Below are 12,560 nucleotides of genomic sequence, written 5' to 3'. Positions count from 1 at the left end.
GAACTTTTGCTTATAGCTCCATGACAGCGAAGGGGCTGATGTAATAAGATGCCCTCAGCAGAGCATTATTGCCAATTCGGCAAGTTTTGTATGCACAACAATGTGCATGCAGGGTAGCCCCCTCTCATGTAACTATAATAGTAACGAAGGCAGCAGCTACCACCCTCTCCCCTCTCCATGCAGAGAGGTGTGCTACATTAACTCCTGCTTTGATAATGCTGGAAATTTTACTCCTGGTCAGCTGAGGAGTATAGTTTCTGGTGCTAGACTTACTGTGGAGCTGATCAGAAGTTCTTCTAGGGACCTGCACGCCAGATGTCTGTGCATAAATCTCCCCAACTCTCCCGCCATCCAAATAGTTTCAGCTTCTTCTTCCCTCTGAACATTGCCTGCCATAGCTTTCTTCCAGTGACATCAGTGATTCCCCATCCAAAAACAGATGAGTCCTTTTTTTTTGCACAAGATGAGAATGATTTTTTGGGAGGAAGTTAACTGCAATGTTTATATAGGAAGAGGACAACAGCCCTGCAGGGGCTTGAGTAATGTATTCCTTCCCCACAGTCTCCAGAGTCTTAGCCAGGCCATTTGGCACCTATGGCCAAGTGAAAAAGTGCGCCCTCACCCTAAACACAACGAGCTGGGAGATTCTGTTCAATGTAGGGAGTTTTAATTTTTATTTTGACCCAGCAGTTTCCTCCTGCTCCTTTAGGCTTCCAGCTCAATCAGAATCAGTGCAGGGATCCTGGTACCATAAGCCTTCATTCAAAAACTGAACTGGAAACACCAAGAAGCCAGACTGCATGCCATTGAACACAAGAAAAAGAGAAACAGAAATACATTTCCTCCTGCATTGTGCAAAATAAAATATATCAAGAGCTGTCCATTCCCAAAGTTGATACAGTCCATTCACTAAATTGAATATAAAATGCTTTCTTCTATATTTGCTGTCTGGACTTATTTTTCTAATCACTTCCGTCTTCGTCTCTTTATACTGCTTTCCTCACTCCTTTACAGGGTCTCCTGTTCATTTTCTGTTTCAGCTCACTCCTCCTGTCTTCTTCAGTTCCTCTCCTACATCTAACAGTGACCTTTCCCCTTTTCTTCATTCTATCAACTCATCTAGATTTCATCCCCCTCTTCTCTCCTTCCAGTTCTCTGTGCCAATCCTGCACCTCTCCAACTCTCCCCTTTATTGGTCCCTCTCATTCCTCCATCTCTCCCTCACCGAGTTGTTCCTTTTACCTCTAACTTTCTGACCCCCTTGTCCTTCATCTCCACAGCTTCATCCTTTCTTGTTCTCTTGCAAACCCCTCACCCCCAAAATTCTCCTTACCCCTATCTCATCTTCAACGGTCATTTCTCAACCAATCATACTTTCACCCTTCCCTAGGGTCAGTGTATGGGTATTAGGCACCCTAAGCAAACCTTGCATATTTTCTCCCCCACCTCCTCCCCAGTTGCACCCACTCCAACCACAATTAAAAATTATGCATTTATAATAGATGTTACATGAAAAAGGACTTTCTGAGGTAAAAATATCAATTACAGCATGTATATTGAATTTATTAGTAGAGATGTGCATTCGTTTTTGCCGAATTGGAAAATTGCAACGAAATTGTCCAATTCGGCATGTTTCAGGGAGCCCGAAAAAAATCAGGATTTTCCCATTTTTTCGCAAAAATTCATTTTTCCGATTAGTGCGCACTAACGGGAGTCAGTGCGCGCTAACTTCCCGTTAGTGCGCACTAACAAAAACTAACAAAAAGTAACAAAAACTAACGTTTTTTGTTAGTGCGCGCTAACAGGAGTTAGCGCGCACTAACTAAAAATTGATTTTTCGCGAAAAAAAAGACCCGAACTGAAAAAAAACGACATTTTCCATGGCGGCCGAAAAATGAAGAATGACACGAACACAAAAAACAATGCACATCTCTATTTATTAGCACTGCTGTCGTGTCAACCAGAAAACCTTGCAAAAAAAAAAAAAAGAAGAGAGATATTTGGAACCCTATCATATGAGACCTTTGGTAACACGTGTTGGGTGTGGGCTTGGCCCTGGGAACACGATGAGTAAACTGAATCACAATTACAAAATAATAAACCTCCCATACCAAAACAGCACCCACTGCCAGCTCTCAAACAGTAACAACCCTACTATTAAAAGGCAACACTGTAATTATACCAGGCCCTAACACACCAATACACATCCTATGAGGAAAACAGAACAAGCCAGGCTGCTATAGAATCCTACACAGAAACTCACCCTAGCAGAATACCACACCTCATTCACACATGCAGAACACACAGATCCTCACAAAATACAGAATAAAGAGACCATAAAAGTCTAAACAGAAAACATGCAGAGAAAAACTGAACTGGAAACCATAACAAGCCAGAATGAATGCAGTACAACAAGGGAAAAAACAGAAATATCACCAGTCCTCATAAAACATCAAACAAAAAAATAAAAAATATAAAACACCAATCATAATAGTACCAACATACGAAAAACAAATAGTTCAAGATAGCATCACATAAAATATTTCCAAATGACATTAAAATATTTGAAAGCAGGGGGATCAAAGATGGCTGACGGCAAGAGACATGTTTGAGGAGCCTCTTTCGGGTTCTTGACCAAACTGATTATGCCACACTCTGGCAGGAAACACCATGCCAAGGAGCAAGTTGAATTACCTCCACCCTTGCCTAGGATCTCGGGCCCGATGGATTCCCACGTGTATTGGGGATCTCATGGTCCGGGAGCTGGAGGTGAGCTGGGAGGAAGTGGAACCCAACTCCCTCCCTGAACTACTGATGAGGGGGGGATATGATAGAGGTGTTTAAAATCATGAGAGGTCTAGAACGGGTAGATGTGAATCGGTTATTTACTCTTTCGGATAGTAGAAGGACTAGGGGACACTCCATGAAGTTAGCATGGGGCACATTTAAAACTAATCGGAGAAAGTTCTTTTTTACTCAACGCACAATTAAACTCTGGAATTTGTTGCCAGAGAATGTAGTTCGTGCAGTTAGTATAGCTGGGTTTAAAAAAGGATTGGATAAGTTCTTGGAGGAGAAGTCCATTACCTGCTATTAAGTTCACTTAGAGAATAGCCACTGCCATTAGCAATGGTTACATGGAATAGACTTAGTTTTTGGGTACTTGCCAGGTTCTTATGGCCTGGATTGGCCACTGGTCTGACCCAGTATGGCATTTTCTTATGTTCTTCTTATGTTCTTATTATTCTTCCCAGAGCAACGGTTATCCTCTGTGGATCCCGGAGGCCAGAACAGCATGAACGCTTGGCATAGCGGCGCCCTCGGTTGCTGAACAGGGAGGCAGCTCATGCCAGGGAGCGGCGATTGTATTGGGAACTGCCTCAGCATTTTTTTGAATCTCCACAGGACGCAGAGGACAGTGCTGGTTTTTCCAGATCTCAGCAGTTGGATGAGGAGTCTAGGCTTTCTAGAACATTGCATGAATTGGTAAGGCCTGTTTCTATTACCCTAGAGCAGCGGTTCTCAACCGGTGTGTCGCGACACCCCAGTGTGTCGCCAAGCACCGGCTGGGTGTGTCGCGTGCTCCCGGTCCCTCCCGCTGCTCTTTCTTCCCTGCTGCCGTTGCCGCCGGGCTATCAACACGTTCAAGCCCAGTGGGAATGGCAGCAGTACTAAAAGAAGCTGTAGCACCCGTGGCTGGCCTTTTCTTCTTCCCGCGCCCCCCCCGTGACCCGGAACAGGAAGTGATACACGATGCGCGGGAAGGAGAAAGACCGTGCCGCGTGATAAAGTAGCAGCGGCCGCTGCAGCATCGGCCCCCGAGCTATTGCAGCAGATGGTAATCGGGAAAGGAGAGAGCAGCATGAGCCTCCCGCGGTCGATGGAATTCTTCCTTCTTGGCCTGCGGGGGCTGGAGGAGGAGGAGCAGCTACCGTTTGTGCTCGGGGGAGGGGGAGGAAGTGAGTGAGAGAAAGAGAGAGAAGCAGCCAGCCAGTGTGTAAGTGAGAGAATGTATTTGATCGAGAGTATGTGTGTGATTGAGAGAAACTGGTCAGAGAGCTGATGTATGTGTATATGTGAGAGACAATGAAGGTGACTGCTCAAGGAGATGACTGATGTGTATGTGAGAGTGTGAGACAGTCAGGGATGTGTGTGTGTGTGTGTGTGTGAGAAAGAGAGAAAAAGCATGGAAGTGAGAAATCTGGGTATGTGAGAAAGCATGGGAGTAAGAAGCCTGGTGTTGTGGGGGTGTATGTGAAAGAAAGCATGGGAGTGAGAAGCCTGATTATGTGAGAAAGAGCATGGGAGTGAGAAGCCTGTGTGTGTGTGCATGTATGAGAGAGAGACTGGTTGGTAAGGTGACGTGTGACTGGTGTGTATGTGAATGTGGGAGAGAGAGAATGTGATTCAGGGAATGAGAAGCCTGTGCACGTGGAGAGCGAGCATGGAAATGAGAGAGAGACTGGGGTGTGTGTGTGTAACAGAGAAAGTGATTATGGGAATGAGAAGCCTGTGCATGTGAAGAGAGTGAGCATGGGAGTGAGAACCTGGGTGTGTGTGTGACACAGCATGGGAGGGAGAATCCTGTGTATGTAAGACAGAACATGGAAGTGGGAAGCCTGTGTGTGTGTGTGTATGCATGAGAGAGATCAGGTGACGGGTGTGTGTGTGTGTGAGAGAGAGAGAGAGAGAGAAAGTGATTATGGGAATGAGAAGCCTGTGCATGTGAAGAGTGAGCATGGGAGTGAGAAACATGTGTGTGTATGAGACACAGCATGGGAGTGAGAAGCCTGTATATCTGAAAGAGAACATGAGAGTGGGAAGCCTGTGTGTGTGTGTATATGCATGAGAGAGATCAGGTGACTGGTGTGTGTATGTGAGAGAGAGAGAAAGAAAGTGATTATGGGAATGAGAAGCCTGTGCATGTGAAGAGTGAGCATGGGAGTGAGAAAGCTGGGAGTGTGTGAGATACAGCATGGGAGTGAGAAGCCTGTATATCTGAAAGAGAACATGGGAGTGGGAAGCCTGTGTGTGTATGCATGAGAGAGATCAGGTGACTGGTGTGTGTGTTTGTGTATGTGTGTGAGAGAAAGAAAGTGATTATGGGAATGAGAAGCCTGTGCATGTGGAGAGAACAAGCATGGGAGTGAGAGACCTGTGAGTGTATGTGAGAAAGAGAAAGTGATTATGAGAGTGAGAAGCCCATATATGTAAGTGGAACACGGGAGTGGGAAGCCTGTGTGTGTGTGTGTATGGCATGAGATAAACTGTTCAGGAAGGTGACTGGTGTGTTTGTCAAAGACTGGGAGATGATTGGTGTGTGAGAGACAGAAACTGGTCATGGGGGCATGACTGGTATGGTGTGTGTGTGTGTGAGAGAGACATGGGCCCTAAGGAAGAGGACCATGAGTATAGAGCTTAGCCACTACTGCTGCTTCTGGTGTGTGCTACAGCCTGCATGGAAGAGGAGTAGGAGAGCTGCTGGAGGGGTAAGTAAAGGTGGCTTTTTAAGTTTATTTTTCTTGATTGACTGCCATTTTAATTATTTAATATTATGTGATGTGTCTGCTTTTTTTGAAATATTTTATTGGTGTTTGGAGAATTTTTAATAGTTTTTATGAGTTCTTAATTGTTGGATGTTGGATGTTCATAGTTGTTGTGAAACATTTATTCTGCTTATTAGTATAGTTTTACAATTATTTCTGTGTGGGGATCTATAGCTGCTTGCTAGTTCTGTTTTCCTAATGAGGTGTATTGGTTTTTAGGGCCTGACTTAATATTTGTAGTGTTGCCTTTTCATAGATAGGGTTGCTCCTGTTTGAGTGTATTCCATAATACAGGTGTAACTGTGTGTGGATTAGTTTATGTGCATTACTACAGATCCTGGGAGTATGTTAGGTCGGTTCTGTGTCTGTTACAGAGATATTTTACTAGCATGTAAGTGTTTTATCAGTCTTATTTGTTGCGTTTTCTCAAGAGGACATGCATTGGTGGTAAACTGCTGTCTTTTCATAAGTAGGGCTATTGAGCCTGAAAGTAGGAGGAGTTTGAGTTGCTGTTACTGAGATGACACCAGAACCAGAATATCTTTTTTGTAGGGTGAGTTGTATGGGGAATGTCATAATTCTGCTTTACATCCATTATTGTGGATCAGGGGGGTTCCCGTGGATGCAAACTGTACTTTTACATCTAGCCCTGTGACGATCATGGGTCAGTGTGTCACGCATGTGAGAACCATCTGTCAGGTGTGTCCTGACAGAAAAAAGGTTGAGAACCACTGCCCTAGAGTCTATATGGGAGGTGATACAGACGCTGAATAACAACATTTCTAGGCAATTTAACCCGGTGTTTTCCTCTTTGGATAAGTTAGAAAATCATCTGAAAATTGTTGAAACAGGAATTGCTTTGAATAAAAGTTCTGGTGAGAATGTTAATATGGAAATTGGAAGTTTGTCAGCAGTACAACAATCTATGATTAAAGAAAACCAGATGTTAACAAATAGATTGGAGCAGCTAGAAAATGAGATTTGTGGGAAAAATTTGTGTATTATTAATTTCTAGAGATGTGCATTCATCCTGATTCAGGGAGTCCAAAACCCGAACGGGTTTTTTCCCGAAATTTCGGGAAAAATTTGTTTTCGATTTTAGTGCACACCAACTCCCCGTTAGTGCGCACGAACGTAAAAATGTTAGTGCACACTAATCCGAAATTTGGGGGTCCCCCCCAAATTTAAAAAGCCCAAACTGAGGGAAATACGAAATTTCCTGCGGTAGGCTTCGCACATCTCTATTAATTTCCCTAACGATCTTACAGTCCCACCTAAGGATATGTGCAGAAGATACTTATTAGAGGTTTTAAAAATACCAGAACAACCTCTTCTGATTTCAAAAGTTTACTACATACCACCTTTTAAAAAAAGCCTCTTTGGATCAAAGGGTTTTCAAGCTATGTCATCAATAGAAATTCCTCAAATGGATATATCGAATCTACTGGAGACTTCTCAAAAGGATTTGATTTCTCCAACAACTTTGTTACTTTTCTACTTGAATGTGATCGAGAATGGATATTAAAATTATTCTTTCATCATTGTGGGACACATTCCTGCACTATAAAGTTTGTATTTATCCAGATCTAGCAAGGCAAACCCAAAAGAAAAGAAAGCAATTCCTATTATTAAGGCCTATGATACTAGAGATAGGAGCTTTTTTCCTTCTAAAATTCCTGTGTAAGTGAATTCTTAAATATCGGAATGTGTCTTATATTTTCTATTTGCCGGCACAATTAGCAGCTTTTTTGTCTGACAAAGTTGTGCCTGTTAGTAATATAGTCTCTTCTCCAATTGTCTCAGATGGAGTATAAATAGCCTAGTATTGATATCTGTTGCAAAATAGATATGATCTCTGAATGCCAGTTTTTCCTAACGATTTGTTGTTTCCTAAGGTACTGATATGGATCCCTATATAGAGGACTTAGTTAAGAGATGCTGTTGATAAATATGATTATGGAAAAATGTATAATAATGATGGTAACAATTATTTCTGTTGTATTCCTCTATCAGTATATTCCTGGTTGGAAATGCATTTTTGTCTCTTACTTGCAATTCAAGTCTATTTCTTGAAATTTTTGAAAAATTTCAAAATAAGAAGTTATAAAAAAAATATATATATATATATTTGAAAGCAGCAGACACTAAATAATGCGCAATAATAAAAACTAATAAGGATTTTAAAAATCCCCCACTTTCCATACCTGGAAACTTTTGATTTCCACATGCTCCGAGATTGTCATGGATTAGCAGTGAGAGGGGATGGGGTTGTTACATACAAACTTTCTCCCTTCGCTCTCTACCATACACTCACTCGCTCACTCCTACATGCTCATACACACTCCCGCTTGTCCACTCTCTCACATACAGTCACACCCACTCATTTGCTTTGTCTCTCACATGCACAATCATACACACTCATTTGCTCTCTCTCCCTCTCACATGCAGAATCATACACAAACACTCATTTACTCTCTCACATGCACAATCACACACAGACTCATTCAGGCTCTCTTTCTCTCACATGCTCAATCATACACCCACATGCACACATTTTTGCTCTCTCCCTCTCCGATGCAGAATCATACACACTTACACTCATTTACTCTCTCACACACACAGAGGTTCATTCAGGCTCTCTTTCTCTCTCTCTCACATACTCAATCATACACCCACACATGCACATATTTTTGCTCTCTCTTACACATATGCTCAAACACATACAAACATGCTCATTCATGCTTTCCCTTTCTCTCCATGGCCCACGCTTCTCCTGACTGCCCATGGGGGGGGGGGGGGGGGGTCATGGAACCAGGACGCTTTAGAGACCTGCCCATTTCTATGGAGACAGTAATGTGTGCCTCTCCGTGCCTGAAAGCAGCACTTTGCACTGTACAGCCAGAACCCACTGCTCCACCCCCCTCCCCTTCCTGTCACTGCTCATGGAGTTACACAGAGCCAATGGTGAGCTCTCACAGTCCCTTTGCTAAAGTTTGCTTTTCTCCAGCTTGCGCCTGGAACAGGCAGAAAGTCGGGAGCCCGGCCAGCGCTTCTCCTGACTGTTGATGGGGGGGAGGGGTGTTCATGGGAGGCCAATGTTTAGGCATTCACTATTCCTAAATGCTGGGCGGTGGAGGAGGCCATCGCTGCTCCATGTGCTGTGTTCCCTACTTCCGAGGGTGGGAGGCTGATGCTGCTGCCTGTAGCTCCATGGCCACATTTCTGACTGCTGGACGAAGTGGAAGACAGAGACTTCTGTTTTTGGCCCCGCAGGCCACTCCCTGCTTGACTGCAGAATCAGACAGAGGGGGAAGGCAGCAGCAGCATTGTGATGTTTGTTCCCGATTTGGCATTCTGTCCCCCAAGGACAGCTCTGAGGGTAAGTGGGACACCAGCAGCAGGCACAGTAACATTTCTCCTGGCACACAGCCAGTAATTTATGAGAGAAATGGCGTTTCTGGTGGATGGCGCCTTGGCCATAGGCTAGCTATGGCTCCGACAGTCTCCTTCCCCCTGGCTCTGCTCTTCCTTCTCCTGCCTCATGATTTATGCACATAAGATCAGCACAGCAATAATTTGTGGTGGTTTTATGCGCATAAATCATGATCTTGAGAGACTCCTTTTTCTACCCAAGATAAAATGTGCACTCAGTCTTATCCACTCAGGCAAAGCACACATTCTAATTCAGATTTGTGCACACATTTTTGCTTTTGCACACTTTTTAAATTCCCAGTGCATAAGCATACCATGTATTTACTGCATCAGGAAATATTTGTAGTGTGAAGAAACTTCACTGAATTTGAGAGTATGGTCTTAATGCTTATTAGCTTGGCCCTTAAATTTTTAAGTCTTAGGTAAGATATAGTTAAAAGCACATTGGGGGAAATTTTCACAAAGCCGCATAATAGCAGAAGTACACAGTACTTTTTCAGCCAGTCTCAAAGAGAAACTACCTGAAGGTCCACTTTAGTCTGGTTTTTGCCCTCTTTATTTCACAGAAACAGTCCTCGCCAGTGGCTCTGGTGACTAGTTTATAGCTAAACACCAAAGGCCTTTACTCAGTCCTTATGCTCTTTTGACTTATTTGCTGCTTTTGACACTGCTGTTCACTACCTGCTCCTTGATAGTCTATCCTGACTTGGACTGTGGGACTCTGTCCTGTCTTGGTTCTCTTCTTACATCTCCCATCACACTTTTAGTGTTTCATCTGGCGGAACCTCCTCGACTGCCATCCCACTATTAATTGGTGTGCCTCAGCACTCTGTCCTAGGCCCTCTTCTCTTTTCTTTGTATACTAATTCCCTTGGTGTTCTGATTTCGTTCATGGTTTTCAATCCCATATTTATCCTAATAATTCCCAGATTTACCTCTCTACACCAGAAATTTCATGAGGAATCCAGCTCTAGATCTCAGCCTGCTTGTCTGACATTGCTGCCTGGATGACCCAGCACAAACTTAAAATCAAATGGTCAAGATAGAGCCCCTTATCTTTCCCCATCAAGCCCACTTCCCCTCTTCCTTCTCTCTCTGTTTCTGTGGATAAGTCTGTAATCCTCCCAGTCACCTCAGGTTGTAACCTTGGAATCATTTTCGACTCCTCTCTCTCTACATATCCAAAACACTGCTAAAATGTGCAGTTTCTCTTTCCATAATATCACCAAAATTTGTCTTTTCCTTTTTGAAGACACTTCCAGAACCTTTATTAGATTGTAAACTTTACTGAGTAGGGATTGTCTCTTTATACAATGCTGAATACTCTGAGTAGCGCTATAGAAAGTAGGGTAGTAGTAGTAGTAAGTAGTTTCTTTTTGGAAATTTGACAAAGGTGCACCGATAAGAAAGTACGCTTGTACGTAGGCTTAAGTGGATAAAAGTAAAGTATTCAATTCACACATTTTCCTCCTCAACCAAGTTATACCCCAAGCAACATCTGCATTTAGAGCAACTAAATCTAACCATTTAGTGAAACTGGGCAACTATATTTAACTGCTCTGCATGGGGCAATTTCCTAACAAAGGATCTGGCTACTTAACTCCATGGTTAGGCAGTGAAATCCTTTCTAAAACGTTCCCTCGCTGTTGCTTAGTGGTTCTCTGCCGTCACTTATTTATTGTTCTGGTTTTCTGGTACTAGGATATAGAAGCTCAGTGGTAAAAGATTCCAATAAAGATTAAGCCTAAACAAACCATCCTTGTACTGGCTCAATGACTAAATAATCTCATGTTGAGAGATATGATTAGCTCTGGTTCTGGTACCATAAGCTGCACACATTCAGTCTCAGTACAAACTGCATCATATTACGCCCGATTACTTCCACTGAACTGACCCCCTTCCCTACCCCCTTGTTCACCCATAAGAGCTTTGAATCCAAGCTAAATTCTTTTTTCCATTTCTTCGAGATTTTCATTTACCATAGTGACATTGCATAAATATCGCATAGATAGATTCTTGTGTTCTTCATCCTTGCAGCATTTCTTGCCAAATTGTCGTTCAGATATGTTCTCCTGTAACAGACAATATTAAACAGTAGCTTAACACTATACAGTGAACATGGGTATTAGGACACAAAACATAATAAATATCTGTATATAAGGAAATAGTGTACTTAGGAGAATAACTTAATATAACATTTTTTTTTCCCAGTAAAGTAAATCTTTTGAAGAAGACATAAGTTTTTTCTACATACTCTCTTTCTTTCGTGAGCATAACTATTAAGTAATAATACACCTGTACTCCTGCAACTCAATTCATTGTTGCAGAATTTTTGGCCCACATGTTTCCTCTTGTTCATCAGGGCTTCCAGCTAAAATGTGAACTGGCCCAATGAGTGGAAGCCGAAAGGAACAGGAGGAAACAGGCAGGCTGCACTATAATCCTTAGTAATTAACTACTAGGGGGTTTTCTCCTATTTTAACAACCTCCTCTCCCCTCCACCTAGACAAGTCACTGCAGTGGGAATCCTTGGCCAGGGGCCAGGCACCATAGCTCCCTTCAGAACCCAATATATTTACACTCAAAGTGGCCTACGCTAATGCATTAACAGGTGATAAATAGCATTTGCCACACAGCAAAACATGTTAATACAGTAAAAGTGGAAACATGTAGAACTTGCAAGTCCTGGCTTCTAAACCCGGCACAATGCAGGTATGCCAAACAGCTTATTGGCATGAAAATGAATAATGTAGCATGTGAAAAATCTGTTTGCATTGCAGTACCCCTTAAGATGTGTAACTACCTCTAATCTAAGAGAATCAGAAGGCTAATGAGCCTACTGAAGCTTTTGGGTGCCAAATCTAAAAGGAGTTGCAAGGCCCACTAAGAGATTCCCCATCCCCATGAACCAAAATCACAAGGGAGGTCATTTTCAAAGGGGTTACACATGTAAATGTAACATATCGCAGCAAATTTCCAAAAGCCATTTACACACATAAAGTGAACTTTAACAAGTATACACTATAGAGAAAATATGCCAATATTTCTAGGAGAATGTAAAAATTGTTTTAACTGGACCATCATAAGATCTGCACTGGTGGCGATGAATATTTCACTCACAGACATTACTTGGGTCATGTATAATCAATCATCGGTCCACAGTCCTTATTTTAAATTTTTGTTATGCAAGTAAAAGCAGGCACTTTCCTTAATGTGTAATTCTTGAACCAACCTCTGAGGGGAAACCCGACATAACTTTATGTGTCAAGGCACGGCGGCTCTGCATCAGGGGTTCAACAATGTCATGATGACACAAATTAGCTGAAGTAGAAAGAATAAAATAATTAGTCATGAAAACACATGGCTGCAAAGAACAAAATCAATACTTAATGCGGAGCCTTACAAATACCAAAACTCTTTTGTTCAAAATATGCACAGCACAAAATCAAAGTGCTGCATGAGGCTGCTACTGGAAGCCCTCTAAATATATGTCCATAGGCTGCGTGGAACTGCGGAAATGCAGTTACCTCAGTGACATGAAATCCTATCAATGACAGCTGTCACAAATGTCAACCTGACCTT

General features: G+C 42.6%; 1 protein-coding gene across 8 annotated transcripts in view; it reads right to left on the bottom strand.

Annotated features, from left to right (window-relative positions):
* The window catches only part of IL7 (interleukin 7), a 92,538-nt gene that overhangs the window by 37,413 nt on the left and 42,565 nt on the right, over positions 1-12,560 (bottom strand). For all 8 annotated transcript variants that reach the window (XR_003854852.1, XM_029591523.1, XM_029591520.1 and 5 more), the window contains exon 3: positions 10,958-11,050. Coding sequence is in view for 7 of the 8 variants with exons in the window: in XM_029591523.1 (XP_029447383.1) it covers positions 10,958-11,050 (93 nt within the window). In the remaining variant the exon portion in view is untranslated. The remainder of the gene's footprint in view (positions 1-10,957; positions 11,051-12,560) is intronic.

Source organism: Rhinatrema bivittatum, chromosome 2 (genome assembly GCF_901001135.1).
Source record: "Rhinatrema bivittatum chromosome 2, aRhiBiv1.1, whole genome shotgun sequence".
NCBI classification, from domain to species: Eukaryota; Metazoa; Chordata; class Amphibia; order Gymnophiona; family Rhinatrematidae; genus Rhinatrema; species Rhinatrema bivittatum.
This window is presented reverse-complemented; position numbering and strand designations above follow the sequence as displayed.